The sequence below is a fragment of the Fukomys damarensis genome, unplaced genomic scaffold (genome assembly GCF_012274545.1).
Source record: "Fukomys damarensis isolate Sample0158 unplaced genomic scaffold, DMR_v1.0_HiC HiC_scaffold_26, whole genome shotgun sequence".
Taxonomy (NCBI): Eukaryota; Metazoa; Chordata; class Mammalia; order Rodentia; family Bathyergidae; genus Fukomys; species Fukomys damarensis.
The window spans coordinates 22,616,088-22,641,480 of record NW_022900938.1 but is presented as its reverse complement, the minus strand read 5'-3'; the positions used below and the strand labels follow the sequence as shown (position 1 = coordinate 22,641,480).

At 35.9% G+C, this 25,393-nt stretch overlaps 1 protein-coding gene across 2 annotated transcripts in view; it reads left to right on the top strand.

Annotated features, from left to right (window-relative positions):
• Window positions 1-25,393, top strand: part of Map3k20 (mitogen-activated protein kinase kinase kinase 20) — a 122,684-nt gene that overhangs the window by 40,617 nt on the left and 56,674 nt on the right. For both annotated transcript variants that reach the window (XM_019204969.2, XM_010607009.2), the window contains exon 2: window positions 24,629-24,716. In XM_019204969.2, the coding sequence (XP_019060514.1) occupies window positions 24,629-24,716 (88 nt within the window). The remainder of the gene's footprint in view (window positions 1-24,628; window positions 24,717-25,393) is intronic.

Sequence of the window (25,393 nt, the reverse complement as noted above, 5' to 3'; positions counted from 1 at the left end):
TGCAGAGTGGGTCCAAAGACTGGTACAGTCAGGAGGTCTGAGAGTGCATGCGGGGTGGGGGGGCTTATGGGGGTCCAGGGGTGCCCACGCGGCTACCTTCCCGGTGCTTGAGTGATGGCGGCTGGAGCGGGAGAAGGCGTGGCCCTCCTTCCCGTGGTGGATCGGGACCCAGGCTACCTCCCGGTGCTTGAGTAATGGTGGCTGGGGTGGGAAAAGCAAGTATAAATTATTTAAGCATCAACAATTGAATTCAGATTCCTAGACTAAATAAAAAAGGAAGACCCAAGTATATGTTATCTATAAGAGGTGGGTTTTTAAATATAATACAAATGGCTTGAAAGTAAAAAGATGGAAGAAGATATATTATGCAAATAAATGTGAGTAGTGTTGTATTAATGATAAAGTATGAACTTCTCCATGAACCAGAAACATTACCAGTGATAAAATGATTTAATAATGAGAGTCATTTTCTTGAAACATATAACAATCATAAATAGAGATATGTATCTAATAACAGAATATGTGAAGCACAACTGATAAAACTAAAGAAGAAATGGAAAAAGAGAAACGGTGAGAGGTGCAACCATGTGGAGCTTGCCTGGGACCACAGCCCCACCCCTCTAGGCCTTGGCAGAGGCACCATGAGAGGTGCAGCTGCATGGGTGCCTGCAGCACCTCCCGCATGGCTCTGGCCTCCTGGCTGGGCGGGTACCTGGATTCATACCACATAGGCACAGGGGGTCATAAAGGCCAATGTTCTAGCGCTAGCCTTGATTTTGATTTAATTCACACAGTTAAAGGTGATACATTAATAACTACCACAAATTGTCCTTTTTCTAAACTGTGCTTGATGCTTTTGTGTTCCTGGTTGTATCACTTGGGCTAAGGTGTTGTGATAGATTTAATCAGTTGTCCTTCCTGGTATAATGAATATGAGATTACCTCAGAGTCATTAGAGACTCAAAACCTAAAGACAAGCTATAACAGGAAGATCAAAGTATTAACCCAGGAATTAAACCAAGGACAGCACCAACAACAAAAATGGAAATAAGAAGACATTCAAGCAGGCACAAGCATAAACACAAACACAGGTTGCTTGTTCATCAAAGGCAAATTCTGAAGGAAATGTGGAAAAGTCTGATAATCAACCACCTAGACATCCTGAACTGATAGCACAGGAAGCAACAAAATAAATGAGGCTCTAGAAAAATTCAAAACAGAAATAATTTCAGAGATAACTACAGAGATGATGAGCAGAATGAAAGACATAATTAGAGACTCTAAAATAGAAACATAAAAAAAAAATACATGAGCTCAGGACCATGACAGAAGCCATGAATGTCCAACATAGTAAACAAATGGAAACCATGAATGACCAACATAGGAAAGAAGTGGAATCCATGAAACAGATTCAAACAGATATCCAGGAGATTAAAGACTCTATTGAAAGTATACCTAACAAGCCGGGTGTGGTGGCACACACCTGTAATCCCAGCACTTGGGAGGCTGAGACAGGAGGATCGCTGTGAGTTTGAGTTCAGCCTGGGCTACATAGTGAGTTTCAGGTCAGTCTCAACTACATAGTGAGAACTGTCTCAGAAAAAAAAAAAGTATACATAGCGGACTGAGCCAATCTGAAGACAGGATATCAGATATACAAGACAGGATGGTGGTCAGTGACAATGAAAAGAGGGATCTCTTAAAACAAGTAAGGAAGCATGAGTAATCCAATAGCTCCTAGATGTTGCGAAGAAGAATAGTATAAGACTGATAGGAGCCATTGAAAAAGCAGGAGAAAGCACAAGTGACATTAAAAAACAAAACTGTTCACAGAATTAATGACAGAAAACTTCCCAAACAGAGCAAAAGAATTTGATACACATATAATGAGACTTATAGGACTCCAGCTAGCCATGATCACAAAAAATCTACATCTAGACATGTAATAATCAAGATCCCAGAAAGTCAACAGAAAAATGAAATACCACAAGCAGTTAGAGAAAAGAAACAAATCACATGCAAAGGAAAGCCCAGCAGACTTTTCAGCCCAAACTGTCAAGTCAAGGAGAGCCTGGAGTAAAGTATTTCAAGCCCTACAAGAAAACAACCTCCGACTTAGACTGATGTATCCTGCAAAACTATCTTTTAAAATGGATGGGGAAATAAGATACTTCCAAGACAAAGAACACCTGAGAAACTTCACGAATACCAAACCAGCGCTCCAAACAATTCTAAATAATATCCTAGAAAAAGACAATGAAGATCATAACTCCATGAGACCCAACACAGCAAATCCAGTAGGCAAGGCAAGAAATTAGAGGGGGAAAAATTTAAAAAGAGCCAACAACAGGAAAATAACAGGATGATGATAAGTCAGTACATATCAGTTATAACCACCAATTTTTTTCTCATTGAGTTTATTGGTACATTTAGGTATACAGTACAGTTACATTCATTATTGGGATCTTGTACCTTTACATGACAAGTCTTGGTTCTCATTTTTTCCCCATACTCCTGCCTTCATAACCATCATTGTTAATGCTTCAATTCTCGAATCAAAAGAAATAGATTGGCAGAATGGATTAAGAAACAAAATCCAACAATATGCTCTATACAAGAAACACACCTAGTTCAAAAAGAAATTCATAGACTGAAAGTAAAAGGATGGAAAACAATTCTCCATGTGACAGGAACCCAGAAAGAAGCAGAGGTAGCTATCTTATTTGCAAACAAAGGAAGTTTCAAACCAAAACTAAGAGAGACAAAGAAGATCACTACATCCTTGTAAAGGGAACAATCCAAGAGCAAGAGATGACAATCATAAATAATGACCCCAACTATACAAAACAAATATTAAGGGATGTGAAAAATGCAATAAGCACTAATACTATTGTAGTGGGGGTCCTGAGCACCCCACCATCACAAATAGACCATCGCGACAAAAAATCAGCAATGATATACTAGAACTGAACCAAGATTTTTAACAAATGGACTTAATAGATATCTACAGAGTGTTCCACGCCACAAAATCAGAATATACATTCTTTTCAGCTGCACTCAGGTCATTCTCCAAAACAGACCACATAGTAGCTCATAGAACATGTTTAAGTAAATGCAAAGCATTGAAGTTATCCCATGTATATTATCAGACCATAGTGCAATTAAACTAGAGATCAGTAGCAAAAGAAGCCACAAGAACTTTACAAACACGTGGACATGGAATAACACTCTCCTGAACAACCAGTGGGTCACAGAGGAAATTAAGAAATTAGACAGTTTTTACAAGTTAATGATAATGCCAGTATAACATACAGGAATCTATGAGACACAAAGAAAAAGGTTCTATGAGGGAAATTTATAGCAGTCAATGTCCACACTAGAAAAACAGCGAGCTCAAATAACCTAATGCTGAATCTTAAACTTCTAGAAAAAGAACAGCAAGACACCGGGTGTGGTGGTGCATGCCTGTAGTCCCAGCACTCTGGAAGCTGAGGCGGGAGGATTGCTGTGAGTTTGAGACCAACCTGGGCTACACAGTGAGTTCCAGGGAGACCCTGTCTCAAAAAAAAGAGCAAGACAAACGCAAAGTTCATATGAGGGAGGAAATTATAAAGATCAGAGCAGAAATCAATGCAATGGAAATTAAGAGAATGATACAAAAAAAAATCAATGAATCAAAGAGTTGTTTTTTTGAAAGAATAAATGAAATCGATAAACCCTTAGCCATCCTAATCAAAAAAAAAGAAAGAAAAGGCTTATCTCTATGCAATTAGGAATGAAAAAGGTGAAGTCACAACAGATCCAGAAGAAATCCAGAGGATTATCAATATCTACTTTGGGAACCTGTTCTCTAATAAAGTAGAAAATACAGAAGAAATGGACAGATTTCTAGATACATATATATAACCAAAGTTGAATGAAGAAGTTATAAAAATTCTAAACACTCCATTTACAATCAGTGAAATTGAAAACATAATTAAAAATTTATGAAGAAGGAAAAGTCCAGGTCCTGATGGCCTTACTGCTGAATTCTACAAAAAATTTAGAGAAAAACTACTGTCACTACTTTTGAAACTTTTCAGTGAAATTGAAAGGGAAGCGATACTTCCAAATTCATTCCTAGAAGCAAGTGTTACTTTGATTTCAAAATGAGGGAAAGACCCAACCATGAAAAAAGAGAACTATAGGCCAATCTCACTAATGAACGTAGATGCAAAAATCCTCAGTAAGATACTGGCAAACAGAATACAGAGGTTCATCAAGAAGCTCGTATACCCTGACCAAGTTGGATTTATCCCAGGGATGTAAGGATGGTTCAACATATGTAAATCAATAAATGTAATACACTATATTAAGAGAGTCAAAGGCAAAAATCATATGATCATCTCAATAGATGAGAAAAAGCATTTGACAAAATTCAACAGCTATTCCTGATTTTAAAAAAGCCCTGCAGAAAATTGGAATTAGAAGGTCTTTCTCTCAACTTGATAAAGGCTATCTATGAAAAACGAACAGCCAATATCATACTTAATGGTCAAAAACTGAAAACCTTCACACTAAAATCAGGAACAAGACAAGGATGTCCACTGTCACCACTCCTGTTCAGTATAGTTTTGGAAACATTAGCCACAGCAATTAGACAAGAGAAAGAAATAAAAGCAATAAAAATGGGAAAGGAAGAATTGAAACTCATTATTTGCTGATGATATGATGCTCTACATGGAAGACCCAAAAAACTCCACCAAAGGACTTCTAGATTTCTTTTTTTTTTTTAACCAGGGATTGAACTCGGGTCCTTTTGCTTGTGTAGCAGGCGATGGAACCACTGAGCTAAATTCCAGCCCCAAGACTTCTAGATTTAGTTGACAGATTCAGTAGAGTAGCTGGACACAAAGTCAGCACTCAAAAATCAATAGCCTTCTTATACACAAATAATAGAATCACTGAGAGAGAAATTAGAAAAACAGTCCCTTTCACAATAGTACCCCCAAAAATGAAATATCTAGGAATCAATCTAATGAAGGAAGCAAAAGACCTCTACACTGAGAACTACAACACTATGAAAATAGAGATCAAAGAGGATATAAGAAAATGGAAAAGACATCCCTTGTTCCTGGGTATGAAGAATCAATGTAGTGAAAATGCCATACTTTTAAAACTGCTATAAAAGTTCAAGACAATCTCGAATGAAATTCCAACAATATTTCAATGAACTAGACAAACAATCCAACAATTGATTTGGAACTAGAAGAGACATAGAATAGCAAAAGCAATTCTAGGCAACAGAGACATGGCAGGGGTATCACAATCCCCAACTTGAAACTATACTACAAAGCCACTGATAAAAACAACACGGTAATGGCAAAGAAACAGACCCAAGGATCAGTGGAATAGATTAGAAGATGCACAAACAACTCCTGACATCCTCAGCTACCTCATCTTTGACAAAGGAGCCAGCCATCCCCCACTAGAGGAAAGATAGCCTTTTAATAAATGGTGCTTGAAAAACTGTATTTCAATTTTCCAAAGATTAAAACTCGACCCCTATCTTTCACCATGCACTAAACTAAAATCCAAGTGGATTAAAGATCTAAATATTAAAACAAACACTAAACTTGTTGGAAGATAAGTTAGGTAGAACTCTTGAAGATATTGGTGTAGGAAACGAGTTTATTGGCATTGGAAAGTAGCATGGGAACTAGCTCAAAGAATCAAAAACTGGAATCTCATCTTTTTAAAAAGCTGCCCTGAAAGAAACAACCAACAGAGCTAAGAGACAACTTACAATGTGGGAAAAAAAATTTTACCATCTGTTCCTCAGACAGAGGTCTACTATTCAGAATATGTAAAGAACTCAAAAAAAATCAGATCCCCCAAATTTATAAACCCAATTAAAAAGTGCGCATCTGCAATGAACAGACATTTCTCAAAGAAGTAAAAGCAGCAAATAAACATATAAAAAATGTTCATTATCACTGGTCATTCAAGAGATGAAGATGAAAACAACACTGAGATTCTACCTCACCCCAGAAAGAATGGCTGCTATCAAGAAATCAACCAAGTTGGCGGGGTTGTGGGGAGAAAGGAGCTCTTCTTCATTGGTGGGAGTGCAGACTGGTGCAACCACTGTGGAAGTCAATATGAAGATACCTCAAACAACTAGGATTAGAAGTCCCATTTGACCCAGCTATTCCCCTGCTGGGTAACTTCCCAAAAAAACTGAAAGAATCATAGCACAGTGATATATGCTCACCCATGTTTTTAGTGGCACAGTTTGTGATAGATAAAACTTAAAAACAACCGAATTGCCCATTAACTGGAGAATGGATAAAGAATATGTGGTTTTTAATAAAATTGAGTACTACTCAGCCATAAAGAATGAGAAACTAGAGACATTTATAGCTAAGTGGATGCACGTTGAGAACATACTCTTAAGTAAATTTAGGACACGTGTAAATACTGAAGTTTCTCTGGTGTGGTAAACTAAAAGTATAAATAAAATCAAAATGTATAATTGATGTTGTGTAATAGGAAAAATGTCTAAAGGTGTAGGGGAAGTACAAGGGGTAGGGAAAAGAAAAAATAAGAAAAGGAAAAAAATGGAAACAAAGTCTTTGTAAATAGGGAAGGGTGGATGGGGTGAAGGGAGGACAGTGGAATGGGGAAATAATAAGAACCAATATATATTATGTAAAGGTACAAGATCCCCATGATAAATGTGACTGTGTTGTATACCTAAAATGTACCAATAAAGAAAAAAGAAAAAAATCTAAATAATGTCCTCCCCCCAAAAATAAAGAAATGGACAAATCCACAAACATATATAAATTTTAAACTTACCCCATAAGCATCTGAGAACATTATCCTTAACATCTATAAAATATACATTCTCTTCAGGTTCACATGGTCTATCTAGCCAGGATAGACCGTATGATTGGCCATAAAATGAGTTTCCGTAATTTTCGTATTTTAAAGAACAGCTACCAAAAACCCTACAGCAAACCTTTTAACTCAGTAGTGTAAACATGACTGTTTTTCTCCCTCTGATCAAGAATGAGGCAGGGACATCATTTCTGTTAAGTGTGTGGTGGAGTAGCTAGTCATTACAGTAAGACGGGAAACAAAAGGCCTAACAATTGTCTCTCTTTACAGGTTTAATTATTGTATTCACATAGAAAGTCTTGAAAATTTTACAAACTAAGAACTAGAGCTGGTCAATTTAATTTAGCAAAGTTGTCAGGTGTGGTGATGCATGCCTGGGTTCTCAGCTCTTTCGAGGCTAAGGTAGGAGGTTAGGGTTCTGGGTGAACCTCAACTATGTAGTGAGGTGCTGTCTCAAAAAATAAAAAACAAAACAAAAATTAATCTTTAGCAAAGTTACAGGAAAAAATGTTTGATTATATTTCTGTACATTAGTAGCAAACAATTCAAAAGACAGTTTAGAAAGCTTTTTACAGTAGTCCCAAACAAAATACTGTACATAGAAATAAATTTAACAAAAGATAGGTAAAATCTGTATGCTGAAAACTATAAACCTTTGCTGAGAAACATTAAAGACCTAAATACCTTCTCCATGGATTGTAACATTGGGTATCAAGATGTTAATCTGTAGAACAAACTTAGAGAATTCACACTACCTGATTTCAAGATTTACTTCAGGGCATTGATAAGACGATGCATACTAGCATAAAGTACTACCATAAAAAAATATGGATAATGCAACAGAATTGCAGATTTCAACCTCACATATTACAGTTTATTGAATTTTAACAAAGGTATTCCTGCAATAAATATGGGAAATAATGTTTTTAAAGTATTCCAACAGGGTCAGGGATTTAGCTCCGTGGTTCCGCCACCTGCCTCACAAGCACAAGGACCTGAGTTCGATCCCTGGTACCCAAATAAAAAAAAAGAAAAAAAAGAAATAACACATTTAAAAATAAGTAGATTTGAACAATCATCTCACAAAAGAAGGCATAAAAATATGTGAAAGTGCTTATGGTTAGGGTGTGCAAATTCAGCTTCTAGGTGCTTACCCAAGAGGAATAAAAGCAAAGTACAAAAATGTCTAGTAAGAACATTTATGGCAGCTTGTAATGGCAAAAAATATCACATACTGTATTCATGAACAGCTGAGTAGATAAGTAAATAAAAATGATAAGATGGAAGGCTAATTTGGAATAAAAGGAATGAATTACTGATATTTGTAGCCACATAGATTAAAAAAAAAATCTGAAGCAAAAAAGTCAGATAAAAAAGATCTCATAGAATATAATTCTATTGATGTGAAGTTGAAGAAAAGGCAAAACTAATCTGTGATAGAAAGCAGAACAAGGGTGGGCATTAGTAGTGCATGGAAAGATGAGAATATTCTTTCTCTTCTTGCAACAATACGCAGATGCACATATTTATCTAAATTTTATATTATTCACTTATAGTCTGGATATTGTATTATATATAAATTGTATCTCATTTAAAAAAAAAAGTTCAGTATTTTGGAAAAAGGAAAAAACATCAAGTCTACTGCCTTTTAAAGCTTCTTCAGAAGCACCAGTTAGTAACATGTGTGTGTGTACATATGTGTATACCAGTTTTTATTGATATACGTAATACTGAATGTAGATTGAAATATCCACGTGTCATATAACCCATCCATTTAGGATATATAATTAATTGGTTTTATAGCATATTCAGTTATGCAGTCATCATCACCACGATTACTTTTAGAATTCAGTATTTTCATCACCCCAGATAAAAATCCATGCCTATCAGCAGCCTTTGCATTTCTTCTCAGATCCTCTTTTCTGCCCCACCAAGACAACAACTGATCTTTCAGTTTGCACAGATTTGCCTATTCTGGACATTTCATACAAATGGATCATACAATGTGTGGCCTCATGTGAGTGCCTTCTTTCACGAGGCATGTTTTTGAAGTTCATTCCTTGCCATGTGTCTATTTCATTTATCTTTATTGGGAAATAATATTCTATTACATGGTTATGGTATACATTTAATATATCCACTCATTGGTTAGTAGACATTTGGGTGGATTTCTGATTTACTTTTTTAGAAATAATGCTGATTCTATGGCCATACCACCCTGAACGCGTCCGATCTCATCTGATCTTGGAAGCTAAGCAGGTTGGGCTTGGTTAGTACTTGGAAGGAAGAAATAATGCTGATAACGTTTGTGTATAAGTTTTTGTGTGAGTAATTCCCTTTTAGCTGTACCTAGGAGTGGAACTGCTGAATCATATAGTAACTCTGTGTTTTTCTGAGTAACTGTCAGGCTGTTTTCTAAAGCAGCTGTACAGTCCTGCCTTTCCAACTAGAAGGATACGAGTATTCTAATTCTCCATACCCTGACAACACTTGTTATTTTCTGCTTTTTAAAATTGTAACCATCCTACTGGGTATGAAGTTGTTTCTCATTGAGATTTTGCCTTATACACTATTTCCTTAATGAATAATGAGTTGAGCATCTTTTCATGTGCCACTAGACATTTATATATCTTGTTTGGAGAACTATTTGCATTCTTTGTCTATTTTTAATTTGGTTATCTTGCTATTATTGATTTGCAAGAGTTTTCCTGTATTGTAGATACAAATCTCTTATCAAATATAAGATTAATGATGCAAGCCCATTCTGTGGCTTGCTTTTTCATTTACTTGATGGTTTCTACTGACTGACACTGTCAAAAACACAACCCTTTTAAATTTGGTGAAGTACAGTATATCTTTTCTTTTGTTGCTGGTGCTTTTGGTCTCATGTTTAAGAAGGTCATAGTTAGGCATGGTGGTACACATCTATAATTCTAGCTACTTGAGGCAGGAGGATCACAGATATGAGCCTGGGTAACTTAACCAGACCAGGTCTCAAAATAAAGTAAAACATGAAAAAATGCTAGGTTTGTAATTAGTGATAAAGCACCTATAAAACACATACACACACACACACACACACACACAGCCATAAGGATTTATTCCTACATTTTCCTCAATGTATTCTGTAGTTATAGCCCATACCTTTATCTTTATGATCCACTTTGAGTTACTTTTTATGTATGTTTAAGAAAGACGTTCCAGTTCCCCTGCCCTACATTTTTTGGAGAGGTATGTAGTTAATAGCTTCAAGTGGATATTGGGAGGTGACGTTTTTGTCTGGAGATATTGCTACCTAGACAAACTAGAGTGCAGCCAGAAGCATCTGCCATACATATACTTTCTAATATTAAGTCAAAACAATATGCATTGTCCTAATCTTTCTGAAGATATGAATTTGATCTATAATTAGCCTCAAAAATAGTTCTCTAATTTTGTTAATATGTGATTTTGTCCTCAATTCTCTAAAACTATGAACTGGATCAAGAAGCATTACCCATAAATCTCACAAAATTATTTTTTAAAATTTTTCTTATTATTTTTAATATGATTCTCCTGGAGATAATGTTAAAAGCTGGAAGAGATTGTTATTTATCACAAAAAATTTATTTTATTGTTTCATAATGCTCCCTGTTGAACTGCCTGTTCCCCTCATATTCCCCCATGTCTCTCTGCGTACACACACACACACACACACACAGAGTAGTTTCTTGGCTACTTTTCACTGCTATTGTTACGTAATACGTAATGGGTTTGACAAACATATCCTTAAGTGGACATGTAGGCCCCTTTACTTAACAACTTAGTGTCCTCCCTGGCTCTTGGGTCATAAAAACTTCTGACCACTTTCCGGTAAAATTTTATGCTGAGAGAGGCAGGATATTAAGGGGCTTTCAGTACAGTTCGGTGCAGAGCTTTTCCTTTCTTTATCTCACTATTTCCTGATATTAGGAGGCCTCATAAGGGCAGCATCGGTTCTGGGAAGCCTTTCTCCCAGGCAGTTCACAAGTTAGGTGCACTGAGGGGTTCAGAACAGCAGCACTTTCCTGACCTCTACCCCCACACCCCAGTCATATTTGCTAATTTCCTCAAGGTGCTTGGAAGATGCATGCAGATTAATAGTAAATGTGTGGGTTTTGGTTACTTTGCTGATCCCTTAAGAATATCCCCTTTCGGTTTTCATGGTTTGACAAATTTGGCTGAGTTCTTATCCTGTTTGGTTGGGTAACTCTGGGGCATAAGTTGATGTTTGATGATGAAGTGAAACCTATGTGGCTTCTGAGGTTCCAACATTCATGCTTCTCCCTTTATTCTTTCTCTTGACTTTCCTGTTCTCCGAGGTTGAGCAAGATGCTTATAAATGTCTGGTCAAGGGCAATTCTCTAAAGCTGAGGTCAGAAGGAATTCTGAACTCTAAACAACCACTGGCAGACTGGGGATCTAGCTCAGCGGTACCACCACTTGCCTCACAAGCTCAAGGGTCTGAGTTCAATTCCCAGTACCGACAAACAAGCAAAAACCCAACCATTAAAGACTTGTATATTGATTACAGTGTAGGATAGGTTTAAATATTTACAGCGATAATGCTAATAATAATTTGGAATTTAATATGTGCTTAATGTGCACAATCATTTAATGCTTAACGATTGTACATTGTATTCTTATGGTGCCTTACATTTTATAAAGTATTTTCACCTTTACCTAATTTCTTGTTAAGACACTGTGAATATGAGCCCAGAGAACTAGGGAGACATAACAACTAAATGCAGTGTGGTAGCCTAGAGTGGATCCTGGAACACAAAGAGGACATTAATGGAAAAACTGGTAAATCTAAACAAAGTCTGGACTTAGAGTTCATTGTAGTGATCTGTGGTAAGATAAGATGTTAACAATGTGGGAATTTGGGAGAAGGGAATATAGAAGCTTATTATACTTTTCTGTAAATCTAAAATTACTCCAAAGAAGCTTATTAAAAAAATTATGACCTAGTTAAAGCAAGTTTTTATTAGCTTCATTCTGCAGTTTTCTAATGTTTAGAAAAAATGGAGTAACTTGCCTAATAGCCTTTATGGGACGTGATAAGAAACCATCACCTGCATCATTGTGACCCACATGCACTGTGGGAAAAATAACACAAAATGTGTTTCCTGCTATCTTGAAGTCAGCAGTCCTTCTATATTGGAATGGATAATACAGTTCATTGTTTGGACCTCTTGATTAACAGCCCAAACGCATCAGAAACCCCATTTAGAGAAGATCTGATGATTCATGGACAAGGGCCCAGATATTGTTTTGAAAAAGAATGATAGTATAGCATGGTTTTCTGTGACCTCTGATGCAAGAATCTGAGAATGGACAGAAAATAGAAACACAGCTGCCCCATCGAGTTTGGATTTGCCCTGTAAATGCAGTAGTTATGAAAGTAAAGATAGTAAGATTCTCTGCCCTGTAAGTGGATGAGATAAATAGTGTTCATTTTCTCTGAGTTTAGTGAATTATTTTGACCTCTTTTCCCCTTTGAATTTCATTCTGCTGTTGTAGTCAGCCCGTGAATCTGTTTTCCAGCATTCTATAGTTCTGGGTGATACTCTATGTCTGAGCTCAGTTCTGTATCTCTTTTAAAACATTTTCTTTGTTCGGTCTAGGTAGTTTCTAGCAGGTAACATTTATAGTGGAAAGGATATACATGCATATGGTTTACAAGTGAGTTTAGTCCCTGCAGTTGCTTCCTTACTGTTTTTGTTTTTTACATATGAAGAATAAGCTTAGTAATGTTACAAGACCCTGGAGATGTCACACACTTCATACGTGGCAGAGCTAAAACTTAGCTCCAGAATTTTCTGACTCCAAAACAACAAGGCTGTACTTTAACTTCCAAAAAAATTGCTTTCTAGTCCTATAGTCCTGGCTGCACATTAGGCTCACCTAGAGAGCTTTTAAGAAGCATCCATACCTAGGCTTCATTCCATGCCAATTAAATAAAATTGAAGCCAGAATATTAGTGGAGAGAATTTACATCATTCAGTCTAGCTTTTTGCCAGTAGGTAGGCTGAGGCCCCAAATCACACAGCCCAAACTACATTCAAGGTCTCTTGATTCTCTTTCTAGAGTTCTTTCTATACTATGATCAGATAAAGTGTTAGAACATTTACTATGTCCAAAATTGTAAGCACATATGTTGTCGCAGGTGAGTTTGATTATTCATATGTGATAGAGAAATGTATGGGCATATACATCTGCATGATTTCCAGAATTTATATATTCACATTTCATGGTTAAATCATAGGCTTTGCAGCCAGATTGCTTAGTTCTAATCTTTGCTTCACTATCAGATCATGGGCAAATTACCTAACCTTTCTATTCCTTAGTTAAACTGGAATAATACTTAAATGAGTTAATGCATGTAAAGTGATGAGACAGTGTTGATACATAGGAAGTGTTTCATAATGATAGCTCTTATAAAGTATGAGAAAGAGTATACTCAGCTTTCAACTTTTGAAACTAGTTACTACATTAATAGATTGCAGAAGAATTATAATGCAGCTTTGTGGTTGGGTTTATCTGTCAGTTTTATATACTTTTCTATAGACTCTTAACAGAGCCTATGTTCTCATGCTTCATAACATGTCAGCTCTTTCACGGAAAGCATGCTGATGTGCTAATTTGTTTTCTTCTTTATTTGAGTTTGCATCTCAGCTCAGTTTATCAGTGAGCTTCTACATATTTTGTTAGTAACTGTCTCGGGCTACCAGAATGTTGCTCTGTAATGCATGTTGGTATATATTACATCAGTCATTACCAGGTTATACTTGTTTATATGCAGAACAGTCCTTGTCTCCTGAAGTCACATACAGTAAGTAAGCAGTATTAAAGAAAATCTTGAATCATCAGCATGTGATAAAAACACATGAAGGTCTGAATGTTTTGTAGAGGTGAGCAACAAACTTAGGCCTAACCTTCTGGACACCAGCTTGGAGCGTGTAACATAATTGCTTGTTAACATAATCACTCAAACAATGGGATCCCAATTAAACTGGTTGTTCAGGAAAATTATAAATATTCTTTTCTATTAAGACCATTTTACTGAAGTTATAACTTTATTTCTGATTAAAGAATACCAACATCTTTCTTTTAGATAGGAGAAATACAGAGATGGTTTTGAAGAGAACTACTATAACCAACTGTCTACCATATTCTATGATCAGGGTAAAAAAGTGAATCCTCCAATTATTGGACTATATCTTCAGGACTGATATCTTTGCATTGACATGATTAAAATAACCAAAATATTTTTTAAAAAGGTATGCCAAGAGTAATGATTAGAACTTTTGAGCCTAGGAAAAACTGAAGTTCTTGTAAAAATTAGCCTTCAGATATTATTTTTCACTATTTCTACCAAACACAAATAAAGACTTGGAGTTTGGCATGAAGGTTAGTGAAAAGAGAGACAGTGGCTGGGTACTAGTGGTTAAGTATTTAAGTGGAGGCTTTTCTCACTGAGCTGTCAGGGGAGAAGTGATCTTTTGCTGTTATGAGTGGAGTTGCCTTACTGTGGTGTTATAGTTGAGGACTAGGAAGGGAAAGACTTCGAGTCCCTTTCATTCTTAAGATTATATGATTCAGAATTATCTGTGCTATGTATTTGTTAGGGTTTGGTTTCTGTTTGATTGGTTTTCCTTTCTTGTAATTAATAAAAAATTCTGGGAGATGACAAGCACATGCCATTGCCATTAGTTATTACTTGAGTATGCTAACAGAACTCCCAAATACTAAAATCATTAATTTAGCTGAAGAATCCAGGTATGCAAGATACTGTCTGTTTGGAGCGTAAAAAGATGTTAAAGGACTTTTCAGACTATTTTAAAATTAAATTTGCCTAAACTCTTCTAAATGATCTTGTAGATTTCCATAATAAATGTGGCAAACATTTCTCTTATGGGATGTAAATAATCAAATCCTATTGCACTGTAGAGTAATATTATAAAGCACTTAGCTAATCAGATTGTGAGAGTTGCTCAAAATTCATAACCATGTAATTTTTGCATAGAGAGAGGGTGCCACATGCTGAGCAATTAACTGGTTTTATTAGCTATAAATTTGGTTGTTGCTGGCTGGCCTGATGGCTTAGTGCTTGTGGAGAATTAGATCTTGGTTTTTGACCTTACTATGTACAGTTGAGTTTTAGGAAGGCATACGAATCTTTCATTGAGGACAGTGGCTTAAACCCTGAGAGGGACTTGCTGAGGAATTGTTCTCACTTCTGTAAACTAAATAGAGAGCTTTGGAATTTTCTAGGTCTCTTGTAATGTTTGGATGTTCTGTAAACACATGTTTCATTCTGTGTTCACATTAGGTTTGTAAAGTAGAGCATGATTTGATGATTATATGCTGAACTTTGAGATCAAATGACTTTGTGTTAGTTTTGTCATTTACTGTGCTTTTGGGCACATTTTAAAATTTCTGCTTGCCCATTTCTTCCCCCATGAAAGCGTGATAATAGTAGGCCTTAGCCCATGGTTTGCTATGAGAATTTAAAGATTTGATCTTCATGAAGTTCTTAGCTTACCTCACAGCAGGCACTTGATAGATGTTAGCTATTAATATAGGGAAGCTGTGAATTGGAATCGCTTTGAGCAAGGCAGTTTTTAATTAATTTATTTTTCTTTCATTGAGTTTATTGGTTCATTTTAGGTATACAGTACAGTCACATTCATCACTGGGATTTTGTACCTTTACATGACAGGTCTTGGTTCTCATTTTTGGCAGTTTTTAATTTAAAAAATGCTTATAAGGAGCCATGAATTTCATTGAACTTTTTTAAGAGAGAAAGGACCAGAAGTATATAAGAAAAGACAGGTAGACTTGGATTCAGATTTTATTGCTGACATTTACTAAACCACTGCCAAATGAGCTCGAACCCATCAAAAACCCAATTTAATTTCCTTAACACTTAAATATGATAAAATTTCTTATTGATGAGATAGATGTTTTGGAAAATACTAAAGTGCTGTATTTATGTAAACACATAAGTAAACATAGTCAATACAATATATGATGCTAATTAAATCAAGCAAAATATGTAAGTGGAATCGACTGCTGGAAGGGAGGTGAATTTACTTAGAAGCAAGGCTCAATGATGAATTGATCATAAAGCAAGAGAAGAGTGTCAGAGAAAAAGACTGACATGGTTTCATTGGCTGGCATTTGCTGGGCACCTGGGTAGGATTACGGTCCATTTTGCAGATGAGGAGACTGGGTCCCAGAGAGGTTAACTTCCTCAAAGTCCCTGTGTTAGGTATCGTCCCATTGCTATAACAAACACCTGGAACAGATCAACTTAAAAAGAGGGAAAGTTTAGTTTGATTCATAACTTTGGAGGTTTCAGTCCATGACTGACTGATTGGCTCCATTGCTTTAATTAAGCTTGTGACACAATAGCACATCATGGCAGAAGTGCTGGGCAGAGGCAGCCTTTTCATTTCATGGCTGGATGCAAAAAGAGATGAAGGGCTGGGCCCATTTTCCCTTTCATGAGCATGTTCCCCGTGACCTTCCATGAGGTCCCACCTCATAGTGGCTTCTAGCCCCTCCCAGTACTGCCAAGCTGGGGACTAAGCCTTAACCACCAGGACCTGTGGTGGGGGAAACACATTGAACATCCAAACTACAGTAGTTCCCCTTGCTTCTAAGCAGCAGAGTCAAATCTCATCTTAAAGCTTGTTCAGCTGTGGAGGGTGTCCTAATACACCCTTACTAATGAACTCAGTTCAGTTCATCACATATTTATTGAGCACCTACTAAAAGTTCATTACATTTTAAAACAGGAAATTAATAGAAATTTCAAGTATAAAGGAATCTGGGAAAATAGTTTTGACTATCCAAGTCATTTTCTGGAAAAAAAAAAAGCAAGGTCTAGCGTGATCAGGTGGCTTTAGGATTGTCTGTTTGAAACTAGGATTAAATTTTTATTCACTTAGTTTAATCCTTCATTAAATTACATTGCCATTCAATTTTTTAAAAAGCCTAATCCTTCATTAGTTCATACAGTATTTGAAGTTTTATTTTGGGGCTTTCTTTGGGAGAGATATTTGTGTATAGATTAGCAAAGTCATCATTTCTTTGACGAAGTTATATAAATATTGGCAGAAAGCTGGATTCTTGTATATACTCTGTCACCCAGATTTGAGTACAGGTTGTTTCAGTATTTTATACTTTTTCATGTTATTACAGTGACAAACAGTTGTGAGCACAAAGAATATAAACTCTCTTAGTTGTTTTGTGATTCTTTTGATATCTGTTGAGTCCCTTTATGATTTGTTTCATTCAGTCCCAGCCGCTGCCCTATCTTGCCAGGTTAGTTCTGCCCTTAGTCTCAGTTGGACATGTATGTAACTATAGAGCAGTGTGTTCCCTGGTGGTTGCCAGGCCCTTCTCCACCTGGTGAATCTGCTACACCCCACCCTGGGAAACCACTGGGCACTGGAGACTTCCCAGCAAGGTGATTGTGCTCCACATGACTCCATCTCAGCTGTTCAAGAAGCATGAGTAGAATGACTGGTTCATTTTTTCTTAGCATTAGTAATCAGTTTCCTTCCAAAGGAAGGTCTTCATGACATCAAGCATCGATGCAGGATATATTATACTGTGGAACCTAAATTCAGTTCATTTTTCCTTCTTTATTTTCCCGAATACCTAAAGAACATCATTTGAAAGAGAACCTACAGAATTGTGAAGTTTGTCTTGTTATGTGATGGTGATTGAATGGATCTCATTAAACCCAGGGTAGCGCAAAGATCTTGACTTGAGCATGACATCGTATTGGTTATACATGATTGATAATCCTTCAAGCCTGTCTTTGAAGTATTCTTGCAACAGAATTTTCAGCAGTAGAGGGGGCATTTTTCCATTTTGCCATTCATGTGAGAAACAGTTTTTGAAACTTTATTTTTTAAAATGCCCCTAGCCATGCTACTGTTGGGAGTAAAATTGCACTGAATTAACATTATGTTTTATGTCTTGACCCAGTCAAGACCTCGGGAACTTGATACAGGATATAACCCCCCCCCACACACACACACACATGGGGGGAAGATTGAATTCACAGCTTTTTCACTGAATTGTATACAGCCCTTTTTTCATTTTTTAAATTTTGGGATAGGATCTTGCTAAATTGCCCAGGCTGGGCTTGAATTTAACAATTCTCCTGCCTCACCCTCCCACAGTGCTAGAATTATAGGCGTGCACTGCTGTGCCTTGTGCTTGTAAATCTTAAAGATAGTGGAAGTTGAAAACTTCGCTTCATTTATCTTTATAATAATCCAGGCCTGAAGCAAATTCCTACCCTCTGGTGTTCTCACTGTACTGCTCAGAGTAAGCACTTCCTCACATAGACTGTCTATAATACAGTAATTATTTAAACACACTAAATATTATCCTCATCAAATGTTACTTGTTCATTAATCCTTCACATGTTCTGGAGTGGTGCCTGTGGTATTATACTAGTCACCTTACTAAAGGAACAAAGTAGGGTGGTAGGGCACCAGAGCAGACACAGGAGGGAGAGGAGCTTTGCTTAATAAAATAAGAAACTAGGCGTGAGCTGGTGAAATCATATCTACAACAAGCTCAGTTCTATGACCCACATTCTTAGTCTCATGGCTCTCAGAACTTATGGCCTCCTGTGGGTATGACATGAATATTAGTTTGTTCCAGAGACATGTCCGGAGGCGCTCACAGGCCAGAGGTTATCCAAAGTAGTATTTGAATGCCTGTAGAAGTCTAGGAAGGTAAGGACTTCCTGTCCTGGTGCTAAAGAAAATCTAAATTTCCATGCAAATCAGTATTTTCAATCCCATATTTATATGTTCTAATTTTATATATATGTATATATATATGTGTGTGTATATATGTGTATACACATATACACATATATACACATATATACACATGTATATATACACACATATGCATACATATACATATATACACACATATATACATATATATAAAACATGCTGGTATTGTTTTTGCTCATTATAAAAATATATAATAAAGAATTTAGGAAATACAAAAACTTAACAGATTCTTTTTGCTGGAGATAGGTAACCATAATTAATGCCTCACTTCTTCCCATTTTTTTTTCTGTACGTATCATTTACTTTTTTTAAAAGTGCAATATCTTAAATCTTCTTGAGCTTTGGGGGAATAAAGTGACCTGATACCATATTGAATATTGGAGATAGGACTGTCTTTGGAGAGACCTTTGAGTTTGGGTATAAGTGCAGTGAGGAGACTGTCAGCTAAATGATTTCTTCCTCTTATGATCATGCTCTAATGGAATCACAGAATCTGAGAATTGGTGAGGACCTCAGAGGTCATGGGCAGTAGAGTAATGTATTTAAATACCACATCCACCCCAGGACAAGGAGGAGCATTTGACATTCATGGGCCTTGGAGGTGAACCCTGCATCAGTGCCATTTCACAAGTGGAAGCTGGGATCCCACTGATTCACAAGACTGCTCAGTAGAGAGCGGTAGCTGGTGACCCCTGGGAGCACAGCCCGTTTGGAATGCAGGATAGAAGTGGGGCCTGCCAGCCTCATGGTGTAGATTCCTACACTATTATTTTATTCTGGGACCATTGGCAGACTGCTACCAGTATCTTTGCTTTATTTCACAAAAATAAGTGAATTCAGTTTTATTTTTAATCTATTTATCACTCATAAATACTTAGAAACTATATATACAAGATTTGGAAACAGAATCTGAGAATTCTATAGCAGCTTTTCAAAAATTAAAGAAAAAGGTTTAAATTGGGGATTAATTGAAAAACAAGTTTTTAATTAAGGAAGAGGAATTACTCAAGATGGAAAATGAATTGATTCAAAATCTTATTTGAAATTGTTGGAAGTACTTTAAAGGAAGAGAATTAAAACTATGAAATTTAACTTCTCTTAATATCTCTGGTGGAATCAGTTGTTTGGAACTTGTATGCTGGTCAACTTCTGGAAGCACAGCAAACTGAGCTAATGGCTCATCTCCCCACACAAACTCATAGAAATGCGAGATAAAATAAAACATCAAAATATCCACCTTCTGCCCACATTATAAACAAACTAAAATGGCTGTCATTTTTGCTGTTAAGAAAGATGAAAGGAAAGAGAGAGAAGGGCAGTAGAAATTGGCTTCAGCCTTAAATAGTAAAAGCAGACACATATTTCACTCCAAACACGTTATATAGACATTTTTATACTCTGTTAAGAACATTCTTCTTAGACATTTTTATAAATAGATTTTTGGCTACTCCATTTACATATTAGACTGAGACCCTTGTTTTATGGAGCATTTTAGATCATGAGTTAAAATTGTTACATTCGATTCCAACCCTTAGACCTTCCAGTCCTAAACTAGAAAATTATATATTTATCTCAAGGATATTTAGGTCCTACTATGTATAACTTAGGATGATTATTGAATATAGACTCTTACTTTTCTTGTTGCTGAGGCAAAATGCCCAACACCCACAAGTTATAGGGGGAAGGGTTTATTTTGGCCCACAGTTTGTAGAGGTTTCAGTCCATAGTCAGCTGGCTCCAAGGCAGGGCAGCATAGCAGACAGAGGGGTTATGGCAGAGGAGAAACAGCTCATGGCATAGCAGGCAGAATGCAGTAAACCAGCAGCAAGCTTTCTTTTCCTTTTTATCCCATCCAGGCTGCCAGCCTTTTGGATAGTGCCACCCAGAACTTTGCTAATTCTAACCAGTGAACTAATTTAGTACCACATACCCTTAATCCCAATATCACATGCCCTGTATCCAGCCAGCTCCAAAAAGCCCCACCTATGAGCACATGAGGCTTTGGGGGAAGATGTAGATAAAAGCCATAACAGACTGATCATCTCTGCAGAAGTCTAGAACAGCATTTTTTAAACTTGATTACTGTGGTAAAATATATATATATATATGGCATAAACTTTGCCATTTTAACAACATTTAACTGTATGATTAAGTTGCTTTAATTATATTCATTGTGTCATGTAACTATCATTATCATCTGTTTTCAAAATTTTCATCCCCCCAAACAGAAACTTTGTAGCCCTTAAGCAGTAACTCCCCATTCCCTCCTCTCCCAAACCCCTGGTGGTCTGCTTTTTAAAATATAATCTGAATTTACTTATTCAAGACATCTCACATAAGTAGAATCATACAATGTTTGTCCTTTTGCGTCTGGTGTACTTTAGTCAGCATAATGCTTTCAAGATTCATCTTAATTTGTTTATGGCTGAAATAATATTCATTTGTATATAGCAATTAGTTTATCCTCTTATCAGAGAATGAACATTTGTTTTTTTTGTTTTTTTTACCTTTTAACCATTGTGAACACTGCTTATGTGTGGACACTGGGTACAAGTGTTTGAAATACTAGAATAACCCGTCTGCAGTGTTCTTGATTCCCTTGTTGACTAAAATTATTTCAATGTAATTTAAGTATGCTCAGACATGAAACTAAGATTTAACTCCTTGTAACTCTTATATGCCTATAAAATTAATGTTTTTCTATTAAGACTAAAATTCTAAAATCAATACATTAAAATTAACATTTTTCATCAAATTGTGCTGACTGAAAATAAATTGCTTGATTTTAATAGTATAAAAAGATATATTTTAACAGTGAACTAATTCTAAAACATCAAATGCATTATTTTGATAGGCAGTCCTGTCACTAGATTATCCGAGAATGGCAGTCTGGAAAACAATTTGAAAAAACCAATTTAATGAAAAACTACATATTGCTTAATTACTGCAGCAGTTTCCTTAGTGAGTTGTTGCAAGCAGTCACCTATAAAAGCTAACTCCACAGAATCTACCCACTCACAATCAGATACTGACAGCTGCTATTCAGGTTTCAGTTATTCATCTACCCACACACTTCTACTGGAGCTTGTTTGAATTGCTAACATCCTAGTATCAGTTGACCTTTATTTCTTTATTTGTTACTAACATATCGCTTTTTCAGTCTGCCTGTTTGTTGTTTTTTGTTTTATTTTTATTTTGTTTTGGTACCAGGGATCGAACTCGGGTCCTTGTGCTGTGAGGCAGGCAGTGGAACCACTGAGCTAAATCCCTGGCCCAATCTGCTTGTTTATTTTGTTTTGTTTTTTTTCTTTTATTGAGTTTATTGGTACATTTTAGTTGCATTCATTATTGGGATCTTGTACCTTTACATGACAGGTGCTCTTGGTTCTCATTTTTTCCCGTCTCTGCCCTCCCTTTATCCTCTCTTACCCTCTCCATTTACAAACACTTTATTTCCATTTTTTCATTTTCTCATATTTTTTCCCTTATTACCTTTCCCCTACCCTTCCCACTTTCGCTACACCTTTAGCCCTTTTCTTCCCAATCCGCTTGGTTTTTAATAGCCCATTTCCATGAAGCTAGTATGGTACTCTAAAGTTATGTTCTTAAATCAGATTCTTTTTTTTTGTACCGGGAATTGAACTCAGATCCTTGTGCTTGTGAGGCAGGTGGCGGAACCACTGAGCTAAATCCCCGGCCTTAAATCAGATTCTTAATTTATTAAATAAGAATTTAAAGACTTATTCCAGGAAAACATCTTACCCTACAAAACAGTAATTTTGCCTTAATAATTGTAAAATATTAAAGTATGAGCACAGCAGTGGGATGCAGGATGTTGGCTGTTATTTTGAGATGTGCATGTGCCTGCTCAAGACCTATTAAACATGCTAACCAGCTCCTAAAAAGATAAATCCTTCTCCTCAAGGTATCACTTGGCAATATTGTTTATATAAATGAGAAAACTGTTGGGAACATTGAAAATTTCATCATACTAGTGTATAGAAAGGTCATCCAAGGGTTCAGGTATTCCTACACTTATTCTTTGTTGATATAAAATATTTTAGTGGGCACAAAATTCAGATACCATAAAGATTATACTGAAAGATCATACTCTCCCTGTTTGACAGATACTGGTGCCAACATTAACTCATCTGCTTTACTCACATTGATCTCTAATGCTTTATTCATACAGTTGTTCTGATACTTAAAAATAGGGCAACTTGTGATATCTAAACTTCACATAATCTTTATTTTTATAACAACGTTCCATTATTATTCCATGGTGAGAGTTAGAATTGCCATCAGATGAATGGTTGTGTTGGCTAATTAATGCCTTCTGTTCTTTCTTGGGAACGTGAGCTATGAGAAGAACGTTGCCCGGTGAATGCAGAGCCTCTGCGAGGGACAGCACTCAGAGGATGTTAAGGAATCATTTGGCTAAGCAATGATAGCCCCCTTCAGCACCTCTTTTACTAGGAGAAAAACACTGTCAAATTAACCCTCATAAGTGTCTCTTCTAATCAATGATGATTTTCCTTTCTCTTGAATCTGCATTAGCCCCCTGCCAACCCTCAGACCTCTGTTTCCTATCTAGTTACATTACCTTCAAAACTAGTTTCACAAAATGTGTTTTTCATGAAATTTCAACTCTCACCCTGTGAAAAAAAATGTATAGCAAATAACACTAATTCATAGTTTGTATATTACCAGAGGAGAGTACTCTTTCTGACCCTGGCTTCTCCATTAATTGCTGACATTTTTCTGGATGATGCCTCTTCTGGGGTAGGGGCTTAAAAATCTACTCTTTACTGCCAATAATATACCTTTCACTTAAAACATTAAATCTTTTCTATATTTAGTGTATATGATTTTATACCTCTTTGTATTTATAATTCTTAATTGATTTGCCATTTTATCTCCATAAGATGAATAAAATTTTAATCAATATATGTGATTTATCTGGAGTATCTGTCTATAAACTGTAGTATCTTTTTTTTATTTTAAAAATTAGGTTTAAGGGGAGTGGGTAGGGTAGGGGAAAGGTAATAAGGGAAAAAATACAAGAAAATGAAAAAATGGAAATAAAGTATTTGTAAATAAGGAAGGGAGGAGGGGTGAAGGGAGGGCAGGGACAAGGGGAAAAAATGAGAACCAAGACCTGTCATGTAAAGGTACAGGATCCCAATGATGAATGTAACTGTACTGTATACTGTATACTGTAGTGTAATGTACCAGTAAATTCAATGAGAAAAAAATAAGGTTTAATAAATATAACTTATTTTTGCTATGCCACTCCAGTACAGTTTTCTAGTATTAATACCTTTAATAGTGTGCAAGTCCTCTCAGATCACCTTCATCTGTTTATAGTACATTGCATAAATGACAGCAGTAATATATTTTAAGATAATTTTAGATAAATAATATAAATGGGTATTATTTGAATCTGTTCAAAAATATTTGAAACCTCTACCTTAATTTTGACTCATCCAAATGACAGAAGTTCAGACATGCTGCAGCTTCTCAAAGAGAATATTATGCAGAAAAATATATTTGGTTATCAGGAAAAGGGCTTTTCCTCTAAATAAGTATGGTATCTCACCTCTTCAATCACCCTTCTCCAGTACCAGTCATGTGGACTTGCTAATCACCTGCATCGTTTGTTGACCCTTCAATCCCATTTTTTAAATAAATTTCATAAAGCTTCAACAGCAATTTACTATAAACTTTCAACCATGTTGCTAAAGTCTTTCTTTTCAACATCACATACTTGTTGAGTATATATATATATGTATATCATTGTTAATGTAAGTAAAATAAAATTGACTATGCTGTATATTTTATTAATTATAAATGTGAAATTTTATGCAACTTTGCATTTGATTTTTGTACAGGCAGAAATACTCAGTGTCTTGAGTCACAGAAACATCATCCAGTTTTATGGAGTAATTCTTGAACCTCCCAACTATGGTATCGTCACAGGTAGGAATTCATTATTTGACTTCTTTCTTTCTTCAATTACCTAGCTTTAGATTCCTTAATATGCTAAAATGCTTAATATTAGGTTCTGTCATGAATTGTGTGCCACTGTCAGGTGTCACTTTTGTTGCTATAAAGCATTAATAAATCTGATTATATCAATATAATTAAGAATGGTGTTTTTACTTCTACCCATGTTTAATTGTGCTAATTATATCTGTGTAAATGCTATTTAAATTCACTTGCAGCTGCAATACCAATACTTAAAGGTGCTGTTTAACTAAAATTTCATTTAATTAGTTGAAATGAGCGATGTTTTTTGTAACTCTGTGACCTTTCATAAATTAAGATTTCTTGAGCTAGTCATGTTATAATTCTTTGCAAGACATTTTAATCCCATTAGAGTGTTCTTCAAGGTCTCTAATATGAGAGCAGTATTTTTTAGGTTTGGTCATCTAAGCTAATAATGACCTTGAACTAAATTATCACATAATTTGAAGCAGCAGTTTTAACTGGTAGAACTGCCATTTCCAAAAAGGAACACAGAAAATTTTGCTACATGGAAAACACAGAAAGATACATTTTTAATACTTTATGCTCATATTTGTTTAGTGAAATGAGCAGTTTATGTTTGTAACAATTGTAATGTTCATTTTTTTTTTTTTTTTTTTTTTTTTTTT